This window comes from Orussus abietinus, unplaced genomic scaffold (genome assembly GCF_000612105.2).
Source record: "Orussus abietinus isolate OABI.00-Male unplaced genomic scaffold, Oabi_2.0 scaffold133, whole genome shotgun sequence".
Classification (NCBI taxonomy): Eukaryota; Metazoa; Arthropoda; class Insecta; order Hymenoptera; family Orussidae; genus Orussus; species Orussus abietinus.
Genome location: NW_019394305.1, coordinates 97,856 through 125,730, shown reverse-complemented (window position 1 = coordinate 125,730; position 27,875 = coordinate 97,856). Strand labels below are relative to the sequence as shown.

The 27,875-nt window shown below is 40.7% G+C and overlaps 2 protein-coding genes across 2 annotated transcripts; both read left to right on the top strand.

The window, feature by feature from the left end:
• The first annotated feature begins 369 nt into the window (after nucleotides 1-369).
• LOC105697820 (B9 domain-containing protein 2) lies at nucleotides 370-1,659 on the top strand. The gene is made up of 4 exons (XM_012421494.2): nucleotides 370-513; nucleotides 929-1,038; nucleotides 1,136-1,396; nucleotides 1,466-1,659. Exons 2-4 carry the CDS (start codon nucleotides 951-953, stop codon nucleotides 1,642-1,644), a joined length of 528 nt encoding a protein of 175 aa, XP_012276917.1. The 5' UTR covers nucleotides 370-513; nucleotides 929-950; the 3' UTR covers nucleotides 1,645-1,659.
• A 166-nt stretch (nucleotides 1,660-1,825) lies between these two features.
• On the top strand, nucleotides 1,826-4,792 carry LOC105697819 (tectonic-3). The gene is made up of 5 exons (XM_012421493.2): nucleotides 1,826-2,175; nucleotides 2,253-2,486; nucleotides 2,564-2,732; nucleotides 2,805-3,001; nucleotides 3,082-4,792. The coding sequence occupies exons 1-5, from the start codon at nucleotides 1,828-1,830 to the stop codon at nucleotides 4,171-4,173; spliced, it is 2,040 nt and encodes a 679-aa protein (XP_012276916.1). The 5' UTR covers nucleotides 1,826-1,827; the 3' UTR covers nucleotides 4,174-4,792.
• The last annotated feature ends 23,083 nt before the right edge of the window (nucleotides 4,793-27,875 follow it).

The window sequence follows — 27,875 nt, the reverse complement described above, 5'->3', positions numbered from 1 at the left end:
GAGTGAGTAATAATATTCATCCACAATAATGAACCGACTGTAGTTCAAACGGTGTCTGCATACCACATGTCGGTAAGGCGTCCATCTTGAAAGTTATGACGTCATGATAAGGAGGAAATACTTAATCTGATGTAGAAAATATAATGGGGCTATAAATTATCGATGGATTTAATGTTAATTATCTCAGAATAATTTACGGCATGCATGGAAAAATGATAAAAGTGAAAACTACATACAAACTGTACATATGTACATACATACAGCAAGATTGAAAAATAAGATCACACCTAGTCTTCCTTCCCCGAACTAGCGTACAGATGGACTTACATTAGATCTTACGTTTGTGTCCAAGTTGTCACTAATGGTTGCTATGGTTACGCTTATTGTATCAAATTCTTGTTGACGGTTTGTTGTGTTCTACAAAGTGCTTATTAGTTGTTTCATTGAAAAGGAACTCATTCGTAAAATAACTTTCCCAAATAGTTTATTTAATACGTACTTTTAAGAAAACAGGTAAAGTATTTATTGTTTGCAGACACAAACTTCAATTCACATAAAACAAACCGTTCAGATTATATCAATAAAACTTCCAATGTTACAAATACTTGTAATTGACTACAGTACTTTATCGAATGCTAAGTTATCTTTATATGAAATAATGCCTAAATTAACATTTCTTTGTTCACTATCTGAATTACAAAAGAATGAAGAAATAACAAACCGTAACTAAATATGTTTTCAAAGTAATTGTATATAATTATTGACAAATTTTGGTGCAATTAAAGAGGCTGATAAAATCCTATTTGGAATTTTTAATATTTATGAACGAATTGCATTTTTTTTATACAGAGTTACGCAGCCAATATATTGTTAATGATTGATTTTTTATCATTCGATGTTGAATTATATAAAAAATGATTGCTTACAGATAAACAACATGGTTGTATGCTATGGCTGAGTTACACATAATTGGTCAAATATCGTCAGCAAAATACTTTCAACAACCGCGACTTTTATGCAAATGGAGCTTTCATACAGGTGATGTAATATTAAAACAGTAACAGATTAAAAGAATCTTCATTTTTATCTTATGAAAAAATGTAAATAGTTAATTGTGCAAAATTGCTTATTTCAGGCAGCAATTGGAGAGTTGTAAGTGGAATTACGGAAGGTCAAACACAAGAATGTTGTGACTTTTACACAAATGTTCCAGTTTGGGATCATCCCATTGACATACATTATACAACGCAAACGCTTCAGGGCTCTCCGAAAGTGCTTTTACAGATATTTTGTAGAGATAATCATAGTAGAGTCTTATTTATTGCTTATGGAGTTTGCTCTGTTCCATTATCTCCTGGTTTCCATTCTCTCGAATGCCATACATGGAAACCGATTGGTAAATCATTTATTTAAAAGCGCCATATCTATTACAATATATTCTAATTAACAATTATTACATACCTAGGTGATTGGAAAGACAGACTAAAGGACAAATTCCTAGGTGTCACGTTACAACTGAAGTCTCCAAGTGTTTTGTGTAACACGCAGGATAGATTTGAACTGCTCACTGAGAGTATGGGTTCTGTGAATATTAATTTGCATATCCTTGCTAAAAACTTTGATAAGTTTGGATGCAATTTGTAAAATATCACCAACATATGATTATAAACCTGCTCTTACGATAAAGTGCCCTTGTACAAATTTTGTACATTTTAATTATGCCAAAGTGCTACAAGAAGATATAAATATTAAAATACTTTATAGAAGTATTTATGAATTATATAATCTACTTCATTTGTATTTAGTAACGTGGTGACACTATTTTAGATGAAAATGAAAACAGTAGGGTCAATTATCTTCCTCCTAATAGACCTAAGTTATTACCATGTTGGCTGTGAAACTGCTATAAGCAATACTACGATCTTAACAACAGATAGTTTCTCACAAAGTACAGTTCAAGAATTCACAATGACGACAGAAGATTCAAATAAAACAGAGATACAGGAAATTTCAATGGCCACAGAAACTAGTAAAATTGCTGTTACGGCCACGATGAAACCCCATCAATCACCTATAATAAATACAGCATTTAATCAGACAATACAAAAAGTTCTACGAACAAAGAGTACAATAATACAAAGAAGGCAATCAGAGTTTTGTGAATGCGATTCAAAGGTATCCACTCTGTCATTTTTAAAACTTAAAATTATTTACCATATGAAAATATCTACTATTTCATACAATTCTTACAGGCTTCGTCATGCGACATTAACTGCTGCTGTGACCCCAAATGCAGCGAATTTCATGTTGCTGCATTTTCATCATGCACGGATCGCAATGCAAAAGTCTATGATAAACGTTACTGTTATGATAAGAATTTTATCGATTACAACAATACAAAGTTTTTATTAGAGAGATTAACAAGCAACTTATTCTGTATTGCTTACGATAATCTTCCACCTGCATATAGTGCAAGTAACGCCGTGGTAAGCTAATTTGTTTGCATCTTAATGGGAAATTGGAAAGAATGAATCTAATATTTCTTTCCTTATTACTATTTAAGGATGTTAAAAACCAAAACGAGTTTGATAATATTGTCAATGGATTTGTGCATAAGAAATTCAAATGGCAATGGGAGACAGTGGAGACTCCACCCCAATTTAATATTACTGAGCCTTACAGAGATGGTGACATATTATGGAAACTGGAATCAAACCTCATTCAGCCATTATGTAAGACTTTGTTTATCGAAAGAAGATTTACTTTTTGCCATGATGTAACAATATATTACATACAAATTTCAGATCTGCTAAATACAGGGTTTACTGCATATTGCTCATTCAAAAAAGTTATAAAATATCTTCGAGATTGGAAGGGTTCTTGTTTACAAACTGAGCTGAGTAATCAAAATACGTTTTTATTTCCATCAACATTCAACAACTTCAGTATCATCGCATCACCCCTGTTATTTAATGAAACTTCCATCATATCACAGAATCAGGTACTGCTACCATATTAGATCTGTTTTAAATTGATTTCATTTCGATAGCTGGAGTTTTAATATAACAAGATTATTTGCAGACATGTCCGAAAAATGTATGCCTTCCGCTTGTTACTCATTACTGCTTGGACTCTTGGGTCTTTTGTAATGATACGGATAATGTTATTGCATCCTGCTCAAACAATAGGTGCCGAAATATCATACAAAGTGTACGTTTTGTAATTATCCACAATGGAACAATGGGCATTAAGAATATTGACATTTATTTTAAGCTTGGTGATGTTTCTGACAAATTTTACCAGAATTTTGAAGTGGTTTATGAATGGGCAGACAAAGATAGAATAAATACATTTGATATCAGCGGCTATCCAGGATATATTATAGGTAAACCAATTATTATTGGAACATTAATAACTAATAAAACTAGTGATGAAGAAATTCAATTCATATCAGTTAATAAGACAAATTATATTTTTACTTTGCCACAAGCTATGAGAAGTGGAGAATGTGATAAAATTAACCGATATAAAGTTGGTTTTGGGGAAGACATTAAATTACGATGTACAATTAACATCAAAACAAATAACTTCAGTACTAATTCATGTATAAGAATACAAAACGAAACCCTTAAAATGTTGTTGGGTCAATCCTTGTTCAATATCACAGAAATTGGGCAGTATATAATTTATGTATCAAAATTGGGTAAAATTTCAATCAATGATACTGCCAGTTGGACTCAAATTTTCTTAGATAGAGTACCAAATAATGTTGTAACTGGACAGATCGTTCAAAACCATATTCGCTGTTCTGGCCTAATTACATCTCTTAGAACAGATGTTTTACATTCCTCTATAGCAAAACCTGAAAATCTAAATAACCACAAAATTTTAAGTATAAAAATTACATTTTCTGATGAAGTTGATCTGTTCTGGTCAAAATGTTCAGGTATTAATTGTACGGATAACTTAAGTATCGATGTTATTAGTTATGTAATGTTTTATGATATGTCTCAACCAACGAAGTTTCACTTTGTTGGTGGTCCTAATTTGGACATAAATTTGCCATATGATTTCTTCTATCCTTTTTTAAGTCGTTCGAATATTGCACAACCATCTATATTTTTATTACTTTGTATTTTAGTTCAGTCCTACCTATTTATGTCACGTATATAATAGATGAAAATATAGATATAAAAGTGACATAAAATTAGCACAAAATGTACATGTATGTAAGTACATTAATACGATTCTAATTTCTTATAGCGTATATCACAAATAGTATTATTCTCTGAATGACTAATAGAGTAAAACATTACACATACACTATACATATATATATATATACAGAACAAAAGTACTTGTTTACACTAGTACTTCATATTTCATTAAAATTTAATACTTACTATAAATCACACAATTTTTTATGCAACATACAATGGTTAGATATCAAATATTTATGCTAAATATAATAGCAACCAGTTAAGCAGCAAAATGATAAAAAAGAAAATTAAGAACATGTTTGCTAACCATGTTTTACTGTAAGTATTCCTTATTCTTTTTAATTTGATATCTTACCATTTCTCTTTATAGAAGTATTCAGTAAATACATTCTTATCGTACTGTTGACAAATCTACACTTTTTTGGTCTTCAAAAATAATGTACAATAATGTTCATATTGTATTTTTTACACCGCAAGTGTAACACAGGAGCAAAGCGAAAATTGAGGTACAAAATATCAAATAGTTACAAGAAATGAAACTATAATTGAATAAAGATACATTCTTCATACATTTTTCCGTTAATTTATTATACTTATCCATTATTGATCAATCCTAATGTATCGGAAACGTAACATTGGCTTTCCTCTTTCTCGTAAGATCGATAGCATTAAAGTACCTTAACTCGCCATTACATTAGAACTGGTTATTTTACAGACATATTTAATTAAGAAAACAGTAACTAATTTGAGTAGAAAAATGAATTATAAATTAAAAGGTTTATTCTAATTACGAAAGAGTTGTTAAATTTGAAAATCGAAGCGCGATGTCAACGCTACCTAGGCATGTCCCAGGCTACTATCGATGATAACGCGCGAACATTGAAATATTCACAGGGCACACCATAAACGTTACTTCAATTGCAAACGAAGAATTAACATCAACAAAAACTATCATAATTCACAAGAGACGCTTAATTGCTCGAGCACAATAAACTTCATCCAGGAAATCACCTAACGAATAGAACCATGGATCATCCAAACATTAGAGCGTTACAAGGTCGATAACATCGCCCCGTAAGTTCCTCCTCCAGTCCACAGATGGCGAAAGTAAGAATTAAGTTCGCTACAAATATTTCCATATCCAAGCAGCACAAGATCCATAATACCGTCATACAAATTATCTACGTTGCTGCTTCCATTATCTGCGGGAACACGACCTCCACCAAACTACCAGGGGTGTCCTTTCCGCGACCGGCGATCCTTGCCATGCAACGCCGTAACGGTCGAACCTGCGCGGACCTGCGCGGATCCGCGCGGAGTGGCGCGCACGCGCGCAGCGCCACTCGGCCGGAGTCTTTAAAGGCGGTGCGCGCTCTTAGTACCCGGTGCGCGGTGGCCACTCTTGCGAGCTCGAGCCGAGCGGTAGTGAGGCACGACGGGACACGGGCTGTGCTTGGGCCCGATTCAAGATGGCTGACACTTGTTAGCAGTGTATTTTTGTTCGATTCGGAGTGTATCCAGTAAAAAAAAGGTCGAGTGCCTTCACCCTCGGCGTACGCGTCGCGCCCGGCCGTCCACCCAGCACGCGAGTCCGCGAGTCCGGCGTGGTGCGCGCGACTCGGCGGCCGCGCCGTCGACCCAGCGGAGCGACGTGTCGCGATGTCTCGTGAAAGTGCGGAGCCCACGATAATCGCGCCAGTCCACCAGCCATGTTCGAGCGTCCCCTTTTGTTATGACATCGTGATATAATTCGCGGTCTCTGCCAGAGCGAGGGCGAAGCGACGGCAGGCCTCCCGGGCGGCGCGGCGCCGCCGGCGAGTCGGACCGAGGCCGCATCCTGGTGGGCCCGAAGGTGGCTCAAATGAGAGGTAGGCGTTCCTGAGCGTTTCCACCGCGGCGCGCGCCCGACCGCGAGGATGCGCCGAGCCGAGGCGGCGTCCCGGTCGCGACCGTTGACAGTCGGGACGAGCGATGTCATCTCGCCGCGACCTCGCGATAACGAGTCGAGGCGCGCGCGGCCTCGTGACAGCGGAATCCATCCTCTCGCGGCGACTCGCCAGCGCGTCTTCCGCGCACTGACGCGATGACAGGCCCGACTTCTGTCAACTCGCCGCGTCCTCCTAGAGCCTGGGTTATGCTTTCGTCCTAACCCTAACCCTAACATAACCCTAGTGTCTGGTTTACGCCCGGTTTATTCTCCGTTTATTTCTCGTTTATGCTTCGTCTTAACCCTAACGTATTCTTTCCCCTATTCTAATTTCTCTGGGACCGTTTGTCCTCGAGTCCTAATTCTTCCTCGATCTTCGTTCCGACCAATGGGGTTCCGTGCCTACGATGTTCTGCAGCTCATGCGCAATACGTCCGGTATTCTAGGAGCGCAAATGAAATGGTTCGGCAGCGTCGCTTAATTTCGCCGTTATCCAAACGACTGCTGGGACGAGGAACGAAAGCGGACTCAATTGCTGAGGTTATGTGCGTGTTCGAACTGCGCGCACTTTTTCGTAGAACGCGCATGCGCCTTTCCTTGGGTTCTTGAGATCAATTCAAAGTTGGAAACTTTTCAAAGCGAGGACAAAGGGTTCGGATGAAGGTATAAACGCCCTCTATGAATTCTTCCCTGGGAACAATTAAGTTAGGGTTAGGATGAAAGCGTAAACCAGACCTAAGCTCGATTCAGTTTCTGTCACGAATCGGCGCGCGCTCGGCGTGTGACAGCTCGTCCTGTCAACAACGCCGTAAGCACTCGATACGATGTAAGCACACGTTTACCGATTCTTGCGGTCGAGTTCATCGCGTTTCTGAAATAGACAGCCTGTAATAGTTTCGAATTCGACATTATTTGAAGTTAACGACGATATATATATATACATATTTTTTTTTAAAGCTTCCAAAACACATATAAAGGTTTATTCGATTTTGCAACAATTTTATGTCATACAATACGCAATATTTTCCTATTGCTTGAACCTTGACGCTGTCACGAGCCCAAAACAATGACCGTCGCGTGACGGGTAACTTTCTGTCACGTCGAGGGTACAGCAGAAAATAATTGCGAGTCTTCCTGCATTTTTACCGTCTAATCGCTTTATCGAAGTTTGATAATTAACGGTCCAAGACGCTGTCAAGTGACCCCGATGTCCTCGTGACGGAATAACGCGAAACCGTTTTCTTCTTATCGCGAGACGAACACATTCAACCCTCGTGTAACGCTACTCTGGAAACACCGTTTCGATGTAACACGATGCTAAAATTGCGACAGCTCTAATGGGACGCGATATTATTATGGTACGGTTTCCATGGAGCACGACTTTATTCATTTTGACTACCATCGGTTAGCACAAATTTTCCCGTCACCCTGATTTAGCGGGGTTAACTTGAAACGGGATTTTGATGTAGCACGACATTCTGAGAGCACGGTTTTGATGCAGTACGACACTCAGAGAACACGTTTTTGATATAACATGGAAATAATTAATCGTTTTATTGTTAATTAGAGGGTTGAGGGTACAATTGTATCAACGCGATAGTTCATTCTTTTGAGATGACTTTGGGTCACCTACGAATAAACAGTTCAGCGTTGTATGTTCAAAATCTACTCATGATAGAAAAAAGAAATAGTATAAGATATCAATGAAACTTATTTTTTAGATTATTAATAATCTGAGATTTTCGTGTTTACTAGAAAACAATTCTACGGTTTTACGTAATCTCCCGGAATCTTTGGTACAGATATACTGTAATAATGAATTCTCTCAAATGTTTCTACCCGGCTCTACGCTCAGAAGTACTTTGTACGTTAATCAGGCATTATTACTGTATTTTCAGAACTTTTGTTTAACTCGGTAATTAAATGCCGTTTTTTTTTTTTTCATTTCCCATTTGGAATCTGGCAAAATGCAGACGAGAGTCTCACGTTCAAAATTCCTAATTCAAAGTTCTCTCTTATCCGCTAAATTCACCACTCTTGAGAATTTTATAAAATCTTTTACTTTCTCTTAGACGCCTTAAGACGATGTTGCGTTTCGCAATGTCATTTAACCAAGGTATGCTTGGTCAAAAATGTGTTCAATTAGTTGAAAGTTATTCAGAGCATACGGTGATTTTATATAATATCGAATTATTATCAATACGTAACGTCGTTACAAAACAGTTGACATTGCAGTCATACGTTATTAAAATGACGCATGATATAATACCGGAAGGTTATATGTATGTCACATTGTTCATTTTATAATAGTGTTATGTACCTGCGGGGAAAATAATATAGTTAATTGTACATATAAGTATCATGTACGGTATATTAAATGTTACACCAACATTTGTAACGATTATATCGTTCCTACGAAACCGTGTTTGCTGGGCAGGTCTTTAGGCCGGAGTCTCACAGAGCGCGTCGGATGTCCCGCAGAGCGCGGCGCGTCATCGTCGTCGGGGATGAACAATAGATCAGGATCTCAATTGGAATGGCGGAACCATGAAAGAGCATTAGCAGCTTCCACTTCCTTTTAAAAGTAACTCTATATTTCGTTACCAAGTTAGCCAATAGTAACACCAGCGATTCTCCCGGAGAAATTCATCGCTTTTAGATTTTCGTCGACACGATATCATTTTATGTCGTCATAATATCATTTAAAATGTAAATGCTAATCAGAGAACCAATTAATTAACCACCGAGGCTCTTATTACTTAATACTTTACAAATATTAATAAATAAAAATGACAAGACCGGTGACACAAGCCGACCGTGTTTACATCTGTGCCGCACGTAGTAACACACGTGACTCATATTCAGCGCCGCCATATTGCATAATCGAGTTTCAACATTTTTTCCGCAAGGATCGCTGGCGTCACTGTCGGCAAACTTGGCAGAGAAACCTGAGGTCAATAATTTCCGGAAAACCCCGTAGAGTGAGAGCTCTTTATGCTACTTCATGGGCAAAACTGTGACGCACGAGGTTAAGCGTAGTTCCGATTGGTTATTCATTCTCGACGCGTCGACGCGTCGCTTTCTATGTGATACCCACTGCGGTCGGTACTTGATTGCGCTAACGCGGTCGTGCCAGCTTAAAACCCTGGGTCCACGATCCAAAAACTATCAAATAATGTAACAACAGCACCTTAGACGAAAAGCTTCAATACGATGGAAAACCCCTGTCGGTCACATCTTTCCATAAAAATAGCAAATTCGATGCAAAGAAGACAAAGTGTGCCATCGCGCAGCCCTTTTGACGGGCCATAGTACAGTTCCAAAATGTAGCCAATTTATTAACCAACACACGAAAAGGTCCCCAAATCCAGCGTCAGTTTAAAAGGGTGAAATAAAGAAATGAACAAGTGGCAACACTGTTTGCCTTTACTGCTCGGTTTTTACATGATCTCGCAATATGTCCAGAAATTCTCCTATTTCAAAAACTCGATTAATTTGTCATAGTATTCGTATACCACTCGCTGTCGTATCTTAACATGGCAACATTTTGGAGGGCGAAACCGCCGAGCGAGTCAAAAATAAGACCATCGGGAGAGCACCCCTTGCTTCCTTCACACCATAGTTGCAGGCTTTGAAACATTTACATACAGGAGGGCAAACGTCGAGAATACAAAATAAAACGTATACGAAGTCAACCATCACGAATGAAGAAAGAATTGCTCGAATAGAAAATATGGATACCTATAAAATAAGATTATGTATCCCCGTGATGACAGAGTTTCGGTAACCGAATATTATTTAACGAGCACCATCTTGAGGCGTTCGAGACAAAATAAAAGGTTTCTCAAAGAACCTTGACAATGTTCTTTGATCGTAGATCGTGGCTTTTATGTTCGCCGAAATCCCGCCGATCTTATTGATCTTATCTATCTTATCGATCCTATCGATCCTATCGATCCTATCGATCCTATCGATCCTATCGATCCTATCGATCCTATCGATCCTATCGATCCTATCGAACCTTCCGTTCGTGCCGCCCTCGACTCGGTCGGTAAAGACGCGTCCCCTCCCTTTCCTCGAAAGCTGCGGCGCGCGTCGGGGTTCCACTCGTCGTGCGTCATCCGCCGCGTCTCGTCGGTGGTTCGTTCGTGTCCCGTCCGTGTCGCGGCGCGTCGGTCGAGGGCAGCCGAGCGCGAGCCTAAGTGCGGGAACGATGCGTGCCGGCGCATCCGGCTCCGGCCCTCGGGGGAGGGGGCGGCAATGTTTACGATGCTCGCTCGGAAAGAGTCGCGTTAGATCAGGGACGCGACGCGTCTCGGCTAACCTCTGCGGAGCCTCCGAGACCCTCCGATTTGGACGCGAAGGCAGACTGCCGCTGCTTCGACCTGCCGATCGATGCCCAAACTCGGACCCGAGTTCACGTTTTCAAACGGAAGGATACACCCGTGGAGGCGAAAAGAGACATTTTATCGCATACCAGTTATTAAGCCCGACGTTGGACGGGCCCGTTTCGTATTTTTCTTTTATGATTTAGATTACGTATATGCTAAATTATTTTTTTTTTTACCGGTCGTTCGGGTTAACCCTTTGCGATCCTACGTCGAAGCTATGATTCAAGGCGATTTCGCAAACTTGGACTGCTAATGTTTAATACAAGGTATTTTCGTTTAAAGATTCTTTTTTTAAACGCTATTAATTTTTTTTCGACCAATTTTAAGAAAAGGTAATTATGCATAAGAGGGTGATCCTCTCCGATTTTCGTATAACTTTTATATATTGTAATGGATGTCGCCCCGAGTATTCTCATGCATATGTTTAAGGGTCGGAGTTGAATATTTTTGGGTCATTAAACAATTGAAGAATGGCGATAATACAGCATAGCGGAGCGTGTTACCTCTCTAAAGTATAACCTAACCTAACCTATTCAATTTCAGTAATAGATTAGATTAGATTAAAAAGTCAAGAAGTTGATCCAGATCTTGACAAATGATACGGAATTTGCTTAATTTCATCTTCTATCTTTGATGTCTCTGAGCACTGAACGGTAGACTATGTGATAATAAACATGCCAAAATATAAGAAAGAATGTGGGGTCTGAATGTAAACAAAGCGATGAAATCAGGAAAGTAGCCGAGAGTAGCTAAGTATAATACGTAGCATCTTATGCTTTCTTTTCTTCAATGTAACTCCGAAAATATTCAAGTCCGACCCTTAAATTACTTAAGAATATATATATATATATATTATGCATAATTACCTAAGAAAATTTTAGATGTAGCACGTTCGTATTTTTTTTCCTCCCCTCTATGAAAGAGTTGGAGCTATCGATACCCGGATTGAAACTTTTGACATTATACCGGATATGAGGATTAAATGTATTGTTACTTTCTGGTCTGCTTAATAAAAAGCAAGCTTTAATTTGCGTAATTCGTGCCGGATGATATTTAACTTCGTATCTTTGTTTTAAAATTGTCTTAGCACGATCATTTTAGATGTATTTGATTCCTCGTGAAGTTTGACTATGACGGATGTATCGTTAAAAAATGCACAGCTCGTGGCGGTAATGTTTAACCCTACTTCTTCTCGGTGTAGCGTCAACGATGATATTTGACTTCGTACGTTTGTTTTTAGATTGTCTTAGCACGATCATTTTAGGGTTATTTGATTCTTCGTGAAGTTTGATTATGACGGATGTATCGTTAAAAAATGCACAGCCCGTGGCGGTGATGTTTATCCCTACTTCTCAGTGTAGCGTCAATGATGTTCAATGATGTCGAGATGTCGGAATGTCGCGATACAATGTTAAAGATTAAGTATCGCCTCGGGGTGATATATCGAGTACGCAGGTTTACATGTGCATTATTCTTTTGTTTTCCTCGGTACAAACGCTCGCATCTTCTCTTCCTGTACGGTCTGCGAGGTGACCGTACTCGAGATGGGTTTTCGTTTACACGAATACTTTGAAAACGCGTCTATGAATCCGTAGTACGAGCACTTGAGTAATGTACACCCGAGTGTTACCCGTTAATCGTGCTTATTTTTTTTTTCTCCCGGTGACCGGGTATCGATAGCTCCAATCCACGCATACCAAACTCGCGTCCTCGAGACAACGTCATCGATCATCGGGTGCGGGAAGTCACTTTTTTCTTTTATTTTTTTTTTTTCGCCGATTTGGAACCTCGCATGATGGATCGTAAAGGAAAATCGAGAGTGTAATATTTACGAGCTAACATGGGCTTTCTCCCAAGTTCATGATCTACGCTGCAAAAAAGTGCCGACTCCAGTCGGTCTCTTTTTCATTTCTTATCAATAATGTGGACATCGGAATAAGAGCTGAATTACTCCGTTTTATAAATAGCGAGATAAAAAGGCCTAAGATGTCGTGAGCTAAAAAAGAACCCATTGATAAGAAGCTGTTCGCCGCAATCTGCGATCGGTGACCCGGTCTTGATTACTGGCTCCTGAAACGTCGAACCTGTGCGATCGATCGATCAACCGATCGATTCGATATACATTTTGTCCTCGACTTATACAAATCGTTATTAGTTTAGGGACGAGCGGAGGGAAATAATTGAATACGAAACTATGTAAAATAGATGTAAAGAAAAACGTGGAAAGGTGATGGAACGATTATGTTCTTAACGAAACACTTAGCTTTCTGGTCGATCGTTGAAAAAGGAAGGAACAATATCGCTTCCGTACGATTGCATTGCTTTTAACCGTTCTGACGTTTCCTTTCGTGCATAGTTGCACGTGAAAGTGCATTGTGAAAGCACTTTGAAATACCTCGGCATAGGAGCTGCGTATTCGAGCATCGATTTGGAAATTAAATTCGTAAGATATTCAATGATAGCATATTTGTAATCACGTATTCGTGGGAACTTCGTCTTAAGAAATCCTACAGGGGAAATATTTACATCCGGACACCGGATCTTTTGTTAATTTAGGCCTGGAATAACGGCAATATTTTAGCTGTACCGATCTCACATTTCGTCTTTCTCGTACTCCTGGCTCGAAAGAAAAGGTTCAACGAGGAAACGGGGAACCCTGGTCATCCGATTTCAGAAACAATAGAACCCGGAAGGATGATTTCTTTTTAGGTCAAGGAGAATGATGCCAGTCCTGGCCTTTGGTCGTTATTACCGTTCTCGAATGTCCGTCTTTTTTGACGGATTTCACTCTTTTAGCAGAAAAGAAAGTAGAGCTTCACGGTGAAAGAATGAAATCTTAATGGTTCATTCACTACCGTATCATTACGTGGGTAATGAAACGCAAATTTCTAAGGCTTGGTAGCTATAAATTATAAGCATCGCTCTTAAGAATGTATTCTGCTCACAATAGGATGCTACATATCGACGTCGATTTGTCGGAAGTATTTCGAAAAAATAGGACAATCGATCTGAGGAACCTTTGGTGAAATATACGATTTTGAATCTAAATCGTGGAGACCGAAATTACGAAACTTTATTACGCAGACTGAGATACTTACGATGTCAAATTATCTCTGTAGTATCTTCAGTATCGAATATTTAGCATTCTTTTCATATCTGTTTAACACAACGAGAATTTGTAATAGATCTGTTTAAGGCAAAATATTTAATCTCTTTCAAAAGATATTTCTCGTATATTTTGTATTCGCAGCTTGGAAAACCATGTTTTTCTAATAAAACAAAGATGAACACTACCTTCATTTTATAACGCTATCAGTACCAGTAAATGGTACCAGTACCAAAAAAATATTAAAGAAAGACACGATATGTTGAAATTTGTGGGAATTATTCCATCGTTATTATAACATTATTTTTTCTATCTACACGTATTTTTAGTGTAAGGCGATAATAAGTGTTCGCGCGAAACAGCATTAGTTACTTTTGCTTCGTGGTCTAGATTAGGTCAAACTAGCCCAGGAATGTGGTTTTTACCGCAAAGGTGACTTGCAATGTTTTCTCTCAACAACAGATGTTAAATATATCCGGAGCAGGAATATTAAATCTGTACCGTTGCAAACTTCGCTCGCTTGCTAACTGGAATTCACGTTATTAACAATTCAGTTGCTCCATCTATAATTAAAGACGTTTTAAATAATAACTTCCTTTGCTAATCTTTTCGTACAACAACCAATAGACTTGAATTTAAATTGGTCCTCCGGATTATGCGCTATTAATAGCGTACAGGGGCCAACTTGACTTACAATTGATTAAATTGTTTCCTGTTACATGGCACTTAATTTATTGCCTTCGTCAGGAAGCCTTTATCTTGCGCTACTTTACTTTATAATTAATAATAAAAATCATGATTTAATGACGTCCATCAGAAATGCACTCATCTTCAAACAGGTGAATCGAAAATTCGTGACTAAAAATCTAAACGGTTTATATATAGTTTTCTCAGAAGGATTATTTCTGGGTTGTGTGAACCTGGAATCCAGTTTGAGGCACAAACAAAATGAACAGGCTTATTGGAATGTTTCTGTGATGTAGACGTTTGTGTAATGTTGAGTTTTGTTTGTGGCATTTTTTTTTTTACAAAAAACCAGAGCTGTTCGGAAAGATAAACTGATTCCGAAATCGTGGAAATTAAATTTTTCTACTCTAATGGGCTCTCTGACGTTAGGAAAATTCAGAGCCTCAAAAACGTTAAAATGACCACTTTCAAGATATTTATCCATGGCTTAGGCTTCTCGAAGCGGCTTGCATTAATTTGCGGAAGTAAATCGTGGGGAGTACTTATGCTCAGAATTTTTTTGGACCGATAGGAGTAATCCTTGACAGTGAACAAAATTAAAGTTCTTAAAAACGTTGAAATCTTCCTTTTCACTATTTTTATGATTTTTTTCCTGTGTCTCAAGGTTCCGACAGGGGCTTGAGTTAATTTGTAGGCGTATACTGGAGATAGTACTTGAACTCAGAATTTTTTTAAACCAACAGGGGTTTGCCTTGGCAGCTAAGAAAATTCAGAGCCTCCCAGAACCTCAAAAACGTTAAAATAGTCATTTTCGGAATTTGTTTATTTTTTTTTAACAGCTCTGATTTTTATAAAAAAAGTCGCACAAACAAAACGGAACATGGCACAAACGTCTACATCACAGAAACATTCCAATAAGCCTGTTAATTTTGTTTGTGCCTCAAACTGGATTCCAGGTTCACACAGCCTTATTTCTGCTCATTCAAATGAGATGGCTAAAAAATGGTAGAAAATCAGGTTTTTCTCTCAGTTACCTGCCCAAGACCTGATCACGGGCAATAAATGCACAATTGCAAACATCACATTAATTCATAAGTACTCGAGAATATTTCTCCAAAAAATAAACGCAAATTATAAATAAAAAAGATAGTAAGATTCAGAAGTTTCACGAAAGTATTATAATACTATGCGAGTCTTTAGGCCAGTGGTTCTTAACTTGGCTTTCGCATATTTTTTTGCATTTTCTTCTTCTATATATTTACATATACATTCCTGTATATTTTGTTAACTTTACGACCTTATTAATTCTCGCTTTACGCAAATTTTCCTTCTAATCAAAAGTATTCCGTGACTTCGAAAGGTTAAAAACCACTGTCTTATTCACGTAGCGATATTAACACTAAAACTACCGGCAGATTTTTTTATATAGTATGAGCCATTCGAAACTAGTCATTTTTACTGGTCTTGGTAGTTCCAGGGTTAATTAGCACAAAATTGGTAAACCGTAGTTCACATAGCGATTAAATATTGTGAGTATTGCTCCAGCATTGAAACGTGAACATTTTGATTTATCGACGGAATATCCCCCTGTAATATACAATAACAATATAATATCGCAAACGTATCATAACAAAATACCGTATGCCTAACCATGTTTGTCCTATACTGTACCAATATATTGAATTTAATATTTACCGGATGCGAAATATTACATTGATTCAATACCCGCTACCATTTGATAATATCGTACCAATATATAAATATTGGACCAATATTACCCCAAGATATTAACATTATCTCTACAAGGATAAGCACTTACTTTCGCCAGATAAGGGGCATACGCGAAAAAATTCCTCTTCCTTACCTTCTTAGGATTCTCCCGAACAAAGGGGAACAAAGTTATTATTGTAGAGAGGGAACCTTGCTATCGGTTCACCTGCCACGCAGTACATAAGCGTTTTTGAACGGTTTGTCATTGGTACGCGATTTATGCATTATATTCCACGTAGTTGCGCATTTTCGTGGGCAGCGACCTTTATGCCATAACGAACTCCTAAATTATTGGACGATCCGTAAACGGTCTCGGCACCGGTGGCCCGTGTAAATTATTCGTCTGTCATCCGGCGATCTTGTACCACGGTGGAAGGCCCGCGAGAAAAGCGTGGTACGTAGTTCGTCTTGCGTCGAATTAGCATCTACGTCCGTGCAAATAATTCCTAAATGTTTCAGCGAGGTCGTGCAACCCAGAAGTGGGGCAGCTTGGCTTACGCACTTAATACGCATTCCCGCGAGATCGTTTAAAGCTCGTTCGAAATGCACTCGACTAGATGCCGTAATGGCCCTTACGGCGACGGTGAAACGACCAATGGTACGCGGAACCTTGCACCACCTAACGCCGACGAAGGTCGATCGATTAACGACGGCAAAATTTGCGTGTACTTGTACGAGATAAAAAGGCCGGCGCTAAGATCCAAAGTTATTCATAGACGTTTAACTTTTCCACCGAGTTCAAGGTACTTCGAATTTACGACCAGCCTTTATGGATTTTTCTCCCGAAGCTTTTGATTAGCCTTCAATTTTTGATACCTCAGGTATTAATTTGACGTCAGGTCGGAATATCTAAGGACAAAGGAAAATAAAACTTAGATACTCTTTTTCCCGAAGAAAGATGGATAGAGAAAAATTCGAGCTGGATACGAAGGGATAGACAAACATGGACGGTGGTCGCTCGAGTTATGGCAAGTTGTTCGAATTAGGATTAATTCCAAGTTTTTTTTTTGTTTTTCTTTTTGGTAGTATAATAAATAGTTACAGAACAACTTATCATTAGGGCTTTGCATATGCTTTTCAGAAAAGTATTAATACTATTGCGTGGGTGGTGCTATTAAATGACACGAGGATTTCCAGATCGTTTCTCCGAGCGTTTTCCGAGAAATGCGTGGCGAGCTTTTATGACAGTCTTTGATGCGATCGGTGTTAACAGTTTATTAGGTTTTTATGCCCTGTAAAACCGGGGGTAACTAGCCGTACATGCGTCGCTAATGGTCATGTCCCTTTATTGTCGCTCAAGGATGTTCGGTACAGCCGATCTTCCTTGTCACCGGAAATGCAGTGCCTCCCAAAAGTCGTTTTACCTCCTGCCTTGAAAGCTGGAAAGATTTACGGCGAACAAAGCGTCGCGATGCTAACAACGGTTATACTACGGTAATAGATTTTCTAACGAAGGTAAATTCCTGCTCTCATTAAAATACCCGTCGTCATTGTTCTTGGAAACAATATTTTCTATGCCCAAACATGGCGTTAAGGACGCGGTGACGTTCACGCATACACTTGGCACAGCGCATGCATATATGTGCCCAATAATTATGAAAGTGGTCTAAGTCAAAATTAAAAAAAAAAAAATGAGTTTATCAGTTATTTCACGCCATATTATTTCAAACGAAATTAATTCAATGTAATTTCGAAACAAAAAATATATGACTTAGACCACTTTCATAATTATGGGCACATATGTGCAAGTGCAGGTGTATATTTGACACGCAACTATCCCAACTTTTCTTGATTTCGAAAACATTCACTTTTCATCCCCCACTTTATCTGCATCGATGCAGCTTATATTTACCCTTTGTCCCCATTTCAAGTGACCCAATGTATCTCTCCGTTTCTCGCAAGCTTCGCCTCCGCAATTAATATCGGCTTCTTCCCCTGTGTACAGGTATTCGGCGCAAAACTCTCCCTAACTTCTTGATTTCGACAAAAAATTCGGTCTCTATCCCCCATTTTATCCGAATCGATGCAGCCTATATTTATGCTCCGTCCCCATTTCAAGTGACCAAATGCATCCTCCGTTTCTCCAAGCCCTTCTCGTCGAGAGCTTCCCCTCTGCCATCGATATCGGCTCCTCCCCTCGGGCGATATCAAAGACGCCTCACTTCAAAGACCATGTAAACGGCCGCCTCTCTCGCGAGCGTTTCCGACAGTCGTTTAGCTGGGTCTTTTGACTCCATTAAGACGGATCCACGACCGGGGCATAATCCGGTGTTTTAGGTTGGAACTGGACCAACGATTCCGTTCCTCGACTCGAGCGCCTCCGTAGCCGCGGCGCGGAGATTCCGGATCGGTACTGTCGCATTCCTCGTGCGAGTGCACCGCCGGAGAAAGAAATAGATAGAGCGGAGGGGAGGCGGTTAAGCGAGGAAGAATGTTATTTTATTGGTCGTAAATAAAAATTGGCTGGCCGGGCGCAGACGGTCTCGACTCGGCCTCCGGCCACCTTTCGCGGCCATCTTCCTCGCCGCCACGGAGGATTTCAAATTCCGCGACCGATCGACCTGCCCGGCCACGGCTCCGCTTTTTCCTCCTTTTATCTCTCCTCTCGCCCCGGGAACAAACGAGGGACTTTACCGTTTGAAACGTGACATTCTTTGAAGCGCCATTCATATGCGCGCTTCAACCTTCCCGCCGTCGAGAGCGAGCCAAGGCCCACTCTGCCTCGGCTAAGCCGTTTCCCGTTTTTCTTTCCACCTTTTACCTATCTCTTTTTATGGTTTTTTTTCCTCATTCGATTTGCTCGTTTCTCCGTTCGACGGATCGTTCCCCCGAGGTCGAGCTTCGCCGGCGACGTTGGACGAGCTCGCTCTGCTAAACGAGGAAATAATCGGTAGTCTTCTCGTCCCCGGCTGGAGAATTCAGCCTGGCGCAGCGCGGGGATCCTCGATTATCCCGCAATTAGCCCCTGAGTTAGCGAGCGAGCTTTTTCGTCACATGGCATGAATCGTGTCCTGCAGATCGCCGGTGGTGCTGGTGGTTAACCCTTTGCGGGCGAGAGGCGACTCTCAGTCGCCCGAAAGCCTTTATAATGGAAAAGTCACGTCCGCAAAGGGTTCAATTTTCGATCTCATCCCGAGTTTCAGGAGGGAAGTGAAATTTAGGACTCTGGGTGTAACTAATTTCAGGAGGGAAATGAAATTTAGGACTCTGGGTTTAACGAATTCAGCTTGGCGCAGCGCGGGAATCCTCGATTATCCCGCAATTAGGCCCTGAGTTAAGCAAGCGAGCTTTTTCGTCACTTGGTACGAATCGTGTCCTGCAGATCGCCGGTGGTGGTGGTGGTTAAATTTTCGATCCCGTGCCGAGTTTCAGGAGGGAAGTGAAATTTAGAACTCTGGGTTTAACGAATTTCAGGAGGGAAATGAAATTTAGGACTCTGGGTTTAACGAATTCGGCTTGGCGCAGCACGGGAATCCTCGATTATCCCGCAATTAGGCCCTGAGTTAAGCAAGCGAGTTTTTTCGTCACTTGGTACGAATCGTGTCCTGCAGATCGCCGGTGGTGGTGGTGGTTAAATTTTCGATCCCATCCCGAGTTTCAGGAGGAAAGTGAAATTTAGGACTCTGGGTGTAACTAATTTCAGGAGGGAAATGAAATTTAGGACTCTGGGTTTAACGAATTCGGCTTGGAGCAGCGCGGGGATCCTCGATTATCCCGCAATTAGCCCCGAGTTAGCGAGCGAGCTTTTTCGCCACATGGCATGAATCGTGTCCTGCAGATCGCCGGTGGTGGTGATGGTTAAATTTTTTATCCCATCCCGAGTTTCAGAAGGGAAGTGAAATTTAGAACTCTGGCTTTAACGAATTTCAGGAGGGAAATGAAATTTAGGACTCTGGGTTTAACGAATTCAGCCTGGCGCAGCGCGGGGATCCTCGATTATCCCGCAATTAACCCCTGAGTTAAGTGAGCGAGCTTTTTCGTCACTTGGCACGAATTGTGTCCTGCAGATCGCGAGTGGTGGTGGTTAAATTTTCGATCCTATCCCGAATTTCAGGACGGAAATGAAATTTAGGACTCTGGGTTTAATAAATTCAGCCTGGCGCAGCGCGGGGATCCTCGATTATCCCACAATTAACCCCTGAGTTAAGTGAGCGAGCTTTTTCGTCACTTGGCACGAATTGTGTCCTGCAGATCGCGAGTGGTGGTGGTTAAATTTTCCATCCCATCCCGAGTTTCAGGACGCAAATGAAATTTAGGAATCTGGATTTAACGAATTTCAGGATGAAGGATGACCGTGATAAAGTGCGTGATGGGACGTGGAGGCGAAAGAACGTTCGGTTGAATCGATAAAATTTGTGTTCGTTCAGACATGGAATATGGTTGTCATACGGATAACCAAATATCTGATTGACGTGACAATTCTTTGGTCGACAACTTTTGGTTGGTTGCATCAGATATTGGGGTAAATTACCCCAAATGTTAAAGTAATTTGGTAAATTTACCGAAATATTTGGTTTATTGAATAAAATATTTTCTTGAGGTAAAAAAACAAAGAAACGATGTCGAAACGCATTAATTGATCGCGGTAAGCGAGTTCGATCGAGTGAACTGGAATTCAGTTCACTCGGGCAAAACGTTTCCTGAAATGAACCAAGTGCAGTCGATTAAACGATTATGTTTGCTGAACAAAGTTTCCCTTCCGCGCGTAATTTCCGCGGTTTCCTTTGATTCCAAAGGGAGGACACCTGAATCTCATTTTGCACGAAATTTTTTTCGCAAATTATCTGCAATACGTTTTACTTGCTTCGATACGATAGCAACGACTTTCTTGTCTCGAAATGCCCTTTCTCGCAAGTTTTAACGAGTTCCTTTTTGCACGTTACTCATCCGTCGTGTAAAAATAGACCCAGATTCCTCATAAACTGTATTGTCGATCAATGTTATTACGATAAAATCGTACAAGCACGCGCGATTACGATAAGTGTCTATACGGTGTTACGTCTTTAAGCAGACGAGAGAGAAAAAAGGGGGAGATAATGACCGCGAGGATTGTTCTTACGCCTCATTTCCTCCGATCGCGCTTTCGAAAATCGCTCCACTTGAAACTGTTAAATCGCCCGAGAGTTTGCCAGGTCTAGGCACTCCGGCTTTATCTCGGGCACAAACTTCTCCCCAAGGATTACCCGATGTGGATGATAATCGGGCACTGAGGCTTTTACGGAGCTTCCGCCTTTGAGAACGGAAGGTGCGCTTTAATGCACCGCTCTTATGGATTTTCCTACACGTGCCCCCGGCGGAGCCCTTCCTTTTTCTTCCTTTTCTTCGTTTTCGTCAGGTCGTTCTCGTTATTTTTTGCGCTACCGACGAGGCGTCCATTTACACGAGGAAATAGTCATTGACCCGGCTTGTCGGCGCGCTTTTCTGTCCGGTTCTTTTTTTCCCAAAATCGCTCCATCCCGGAGCCTCCAAATTATCTGCAAACGATTTACGTTCCTACCTACAGCTTTGATACCCAATTTGTTTATTTTTTTTTCACATCCTCTCGATGTAACGGCGTATCATTTACTTTTTAATATTACTCTGAAACAATGGATTGAACCGAACCTTGGACATTATTTGGTATCGAACGCGTATCTATTATTAGCGGCTTATTAACACTAGGTTTACGGGCGTTTTTTATATACCTGTTTCTACGAGCATCCGTCAAATTGACGGCTAAACGAAAACACGCATTTTCTTTAAAAATCGATTTATTCACATTAAGTCTGTATTAAACAACACTAGGCTTTACGTTTAAATACGTTATTAATAAGTAAAAAGTCCTTTTTTAAAAATTATCACGGAAATAATTGGAATGCTCGTCCTCTCATCCTCGGAGTCAGAACTAGAAAGAATGCGCATCCTTTTCTTGCTACGACACCCTTTCAAGAAGTTTTCCTCTTCACTATCCGAAGATCATTCTATCTCTCCACTTTCAATGCAAACTTTCACTCTCATCTTCGCCTTACACTCCCTGCAACGAAGCAAATATATATGGATTGTTTATGAAATTAGCTAGTCCGTCAATTTGACGGGTTTCGTAGAGATAGGTATACTACGTACAGATTTTAATAATTAGAAGGCTTAGGAAAAAATAATTGTGTGTACAAATTCTTTGGATGAAATGATTAATTTACGATACAAAAATGGTTAAAATTAATGCTACGGTTTTTTCGGTATTTCTTTTTGAAGTTTGAATTCCGTCAAATTGACGGGTCCCGTAAACCTAGTGTTAACCCTCGACTCATATTCATGGGTCGTTCGTGCCCCGGGTTTATTAAATAACCTTTAAATAGCGTAAATGCGATCGATTTGTTCCGAATGATTCTTTTAACCTTCTAGATCAGGGTACATCAGCTCAGACGGGGAAAAACATTGTTTAAATAATAGTTTAAACAAATTAAAGTTGAGAATATCCTTATTGATATTACAAGTGACGGATTTCGGCCGGACACAAAAGACTCACCGACATGAGCTAAGGATTAATAACGCAAATCTTTGTACCGAGTACAAAATGCAGGTCTGCATGTGTGGTACAGGTAATAATGCACTTGCAAAGAATCTTCCAAAACGTGTGTTGAACATGTTCCCTCGAGATGCAGGCGGTAAAGGCAACCCGCGGTCGGAAATCGGATTTTGTTTACAAACGTCTATCAACCGAGACGAGTCATCGAAAGTCTAAGAAGACTGCTCAAAATCGCTTGCAGACTTGACGCACCGGATACGAAGTGCGCGCAAACCGCACGCAAACCGCATATAGACTCGATGCAGACTCCGCGCGACTGCATACCGACCCGATTCGAACCTCCGTAAGACTCGAGAAGTCTTTATCAGTGTCAGTAGGCAGACCCGATCCAGACCATCGGCGATCTGTTCAGACTCAATGCAGATTCCGCGGCAGATCGGCGGACAAGAAAAATGTTTACTCAGGTTCACGGCCTGTCGGCGACCTTTCGTAGACTAAACAATTTAATACGAGGAAAGCCACAATTTTTCACGCCAGAAAATTCTTTCATTCCTGGTCGCCCTACTATAGAATTCGGTCAAAAATAAATCATGAAAAGTATAAGGGACTGAAAACCTCGTCCCGGGAATTAAACTACTTTATGAAAGGGTCGAAGAAACAAACTTAAAGATACACCTTACAAATTGCAGAAACGAGTTTAAAAGCACCGATTTAAAAACAAAGACGCGACGAAGAATCTCTAACGAGGAAATTTAATAAAGCCGTTGCATCTTTGTCTCTCGATAGATCTACAAAAAAATATGAATAATAAAATTAAAAACCCTAAGAAAGCTTGTTAAGAAAATTGTTCAGTCGATGTTGGGTCGACAATCCCGTTTGAAAGTATTTGAAACTCGTACTTAGGTGGAAGTTGGGCATTTTTTGATCGCTTCGATCATCGACGCTACGTCTGGCGGGGAGTTCCTTAACATGGCGGACGATAGGGCTTTTGCAGCGGAGCTTTTACGGAGCTTCCGCTTGCCTATGGAGGCGGGAAGGCCGCGTCAAAGTGGCGCATTCATGGATTTTACAACTCGCCCACGTAGGGTTCGCACACTCCGTATATCGACATTTCAGACCCGGCCGTGCAGCCAGATAGCCGGAAAGCTGTTTGAAGCACTCGTAAAAGCATAGGCCAAACTGCAGCTGAAAGCGCTCCTATGGTTACCCCTCTTCCTTCCCTCCGAAACGTATCGTACTTGGGTAATGCCACGCGTGAATGTCAAGTGAGCCCACTAAGTCCACATCGCGCCGTTATATCTTCTTACGTCTTGTTTTACTACGTAAAAAGCGGAGCCACTCGCGACATACCGTAAAGAGTGCAACGAGATGCTCGCGTTTCGCAGTTCTCGGGCATTATCGCCGACAAGGACCTTAAACATTATCCGAGCGGTGCATTGTGCCGACCGCTGGACTGGGACGGAACCATTGCGCTCCCCGAGACCAGTCGTAATAAGGGCAATGCATATTTTACAGGAGAATGTCCTAATAAAGGTGCCGCAAGACGGACGAAGCCCGAGCTCGGGGATTTCTTTTTCTCCGGTCCGGGTCTTAAGGTGAAGCGAAACCTGCCTCGGACCAGTCGAGTTGAATAAGACACTTTTTTTTTTCTTTCTTTTTTTTTTCCCCAAAAGATTTCTGGCAGAACTGGCTGAAACTTTTGCACGCGACTCGTGAGCACGTAGGAAATATTCCGACACCTTCCAAATTTAGATTTTCGTGACATGTTTGACTTAGCCTAGACTAGAACCAAAATAGGCTCGAACTCTTACATTCTACACTCTATCAACCCAGAAACGCGCGCTTGAGCGTGATAAATTGAAAAAGAAAAGTGTTTTATAAGCTTCTGCGCTAAGACGAAGGTAACCCGAGGTCTTAAGAGAAGATTTAGTTGCACCGAATGCCTCGGACGGCACGGGGTCGCACTCCGTTGTCCTTTAGAATAAAATCTGTACCGATACAGTGTATTAGTAAAATCTATTTGAACTACGAATACAAGATTGTATATTAGTATGCTCGCGGTGATCTCGAAATCTACCGGACTAGTTTCTTCGGTTTAATCAAATTTTTATAGATACGTCCTCTATGATCTTGCAAGGAACGCAGACTTTATTTTATAACTCCGTCACGTAAGGAAGCTTATCGAAGAACAATAATGTCAATCGATCCCCTTATCTTGTGGTCCGACATTTGGACCACTAAGTATCGTTCATTACCTGTACGTCGAAACTATTAACCCTTTTAGTGCCGGGCGAAAAAGAGATGCTTATGCGAAGATAACCGGCCGAATTTTACGATTTTACTAGGATTTGGAAAAAGGCTCATAAAAACCAAACGAAAAGCAATATTTACATAATTCAAAAGCAGGGTATTAAGGACAAAATAGAGAATAACACTGACGCTAATTTTTCTATATTCATTGAAAATGACATAAGTAACAAAGGTATAAGTGATAAAGAAAGAAAAATTGAGTTCTCCGTTTCAAAACGTAATTGCACATAGGAAAAGTCATCTTTTTATCATAAATTTATATAGACCGTTTATTGCAAAGTTTATACTTTAAATTTCCAATATACTTTTTAACAAAATAAGTAATATTGCACAAGAAACATAAAAAATAACTCCAAGGCACATGGGAGGCGCCGGACGGATTATCTTATCCGAAACAAGTAATTGTTATAGGTTATAGGTTGTTATAGGTGTTGTTGTATCGTTATTTTAATTCTCTCGTAATGAAATTAGACTATTTATAACGTATTATAAATTTATTTTGAGATAGAGATCTCTCGCAAAGCGAATAGTAAAGCTCTACAAGGTGCGGGACGATATATCGGCTCTGGCACTTTTCGCCAGTGCAACGAGGCCTTCGGCACTAAAAGGGTTAAAAAAGAAAATATATATAAAAATACAATGCCGGGCGTAACGACTGATATCCTAATAAAGACATCGCGAGTTCCCGCGCGGTGGAATTTATTTTTTTTTCGTGGCGGGGTGTTAATCGCGTGATGCAGACGTTGCGTGAATCGCGATGCAAACCGTTGCGAGTAATTTTTCCTCGCGGCAAGGTGTCCCAATACTCGTGACGTCTCCGGAGGAGGACACCCGCGACGTTATACGATGACGCGTCCCATTATAGCGGTACACCTCAGACCGCAAAATCTTGACTCGAAGGCGTCGGCCAAGTCCGGAGTTTCTGCGCGAAGAAATCGCGAAACGGAAATAATCGCGAGGACGCCGTTTCGCCGGGCATCTGCGAGCGCGAGGCACCCTCGGCACAATGGCGCATTGTCCCCTCGCGGTTTCACGGTGGATTCACCCACGTAGGAGTTATTTACACCGGGGCGACGCCGGAACGCGGCCCCCTTATCGCTAGGAACACCTGTCGGCATAAGCGACACCGAATCGGACGAATCTTACACCCCACCCTTATCGTGCAAATGCCGCCCAACTGGCACCCCTCTGCCGTTCTGCCTCTAAAACGCATCGAGTTTTCATGATTTCATCCATGGGCGTGGGACCCATGGACCCTGCACCCTGATCCGACGATGAAGGCGATAGAATCGAAGGCGGGGGAAACAAGGGGGAGTTTTTTCACTCTTTCTCTCCCTTTTTTAAGTGAAACGAATGCACAGCGCGACGGTGGCGGCTGTTTACGGCAAGGGAGAAACAGAGGGAGAGAACGAAGTTCTCTTTCGTTTGCCTTTACGAGAATATCAAGGAAATGGTCAGGTTCGCAAACTCCGTACATCCTACGTCCATGGTTTCGTCCAAGCACGCGTAGCGGACTCGGGTAATTTTATTTTCTTTTTTTTTTTTCTTTTTTCCATTTGTTCCCATTGAATGAAAATGGACAAAGGTAACTCGGAGGAGAAGTTTGTTCGGAAAATGAATAAACATTCTTTTATTTCTTATTGGAAGGCCCGCTGAGAAAGGGTAGTTGTAAAATAGACGCCAGTCTCTAAAAGGAGGGTGGTATAACAACTACTGAAAGAAAGAATAACTTCAGAAATTGTAACTTTACAAACGGTAGGTGCGTCCTTTTTAGGGGATAGCGCCTATTGCACGGCTCGTGTGGTAATTTTTAATAGTATTTTTTTTCTGAGTACCTGTACCCTTTTAAAATGTTGAGTAATTTAACGTCGTTGCTCGTTAAAAAGCGAACGGCTTTAACGAATTCGACGTAGGGTAGTAGGGTCCCTGCAGTGCGAAGAATTTAAGAGATCTTTTTCTAGCGAGGAAAGTAGAAAGGTTGCATGAATTCTTTGCCTGAGAATTGATTAAATAAGAAAATGTGGGAATATCATAAACTACTCGAGCTTGAATTTACCGTAACGATGCAACGTTCGTGGCAATTTTGTTAAAATGATTTGAAATTCTTCTGTCATTTAGACTTGGAAATAATTGCCGACCTTGACACATCGTAGAGGCTGGAATAAAAGGAAATTTGTTATGCGTTACCTGTACTGGTTGCATAATTTTCTGGAAAATGCGTTTTGAAGTAAAAGATTTCTGGTCATGTACCGCGTCGAGTATAATATATATATATATGTAATAAAACTGGGATAATAGAGAAATTCAACTCTCCCAATTAAATGAAGTGTCGCGTTAATCGTTCCGCTATTTTTATCGGGTTCCTTCGGTATCGAACTATTCCGAGTGATCGATAGCAGATTTTTCTTCGCAAGTTGTCCGACCTCCGACGGTACCCCGACCCTGAAACCACCGCATTACGTCCGCACCCTCGGATGCGGAATTCCTTTGAATTCAAAAGCAGTCTCGAGGTCGAGGGTAAGAGGCAGACTCCGATCGCTTATCGTGTTTGGGAGCATTTGCCTACGTGTAGAACTTGGACAGGACGGTACAGCGACGTTGGCTTCGTAAACGCAGGAGAAACGTCGAGCACGCGATAACGTGGTTTTGGCACGGCCAAGACCTTTGCCAACTGCTGGAATATCGCGAGTTTAGCTCGGCAATGCTTAACAAATATCTCCTCGAATTTATTCAGCTTTGATGGCCGAGGCGGGAGTGATCCTCTTCCTTATCGTAGAATTAATTATCCACTATTAAGGCCAGGGTAACTTTGCGATTTTGCAAACGATAAAAACCGTGACCATCGGATTGACACATTGCCCTAGAACAACATGTGACGTATATTGTTGCTTACATGAAATGTACGTATTCTAGATGAATCTCGAGAAAGCTCAAGAGAATTTTATCAAACATTCTCCAT

Bases quoted from the DNA above. Each gene is read 5' to 3' on its own strand.
- LOC105697820 (XM_012421494.2), top strand. From the start codon at position 951: ATGGCTGAGTTACACATAATTGGTCAAATATCGTCAGCAAAATACTTT. The intron at 1,039-1,135 runs GTGATGTAATAT...TGCTTATTTCAG, and splicing joins CAAATGGAGCTTTCATACAG to GCAGCAATTGGAGAGTTGTA. The intron at 1,397-1,465 runs GTAAATCATTTA...TTACATACCTAG, and splicing joins CCATACATGGAAACCGATTG to GTGATTGGAAAGACAGACTA.
- LOC105697819 (XM_012421493.2), top strand. From the start codon at position 1,828: ATGAAAATGAAAACAGTAGGGTCAATTATCTTCCTCCTAATAGACCTA. The intron at 2,176-2,252 runs GTATCCACTCTG...CAATTCTTACAG, and splicing joins TTTGTGAATGCGATTCAAAG to GCTTCGTCATGCGACATTAA. The intron at 3,002-3,081 runs GTACTGCTACCA...GATTATTTGCAG, and splicing joins CCATCATATCACAGAATCAG to ACATGTCCGAAAAATGTATG.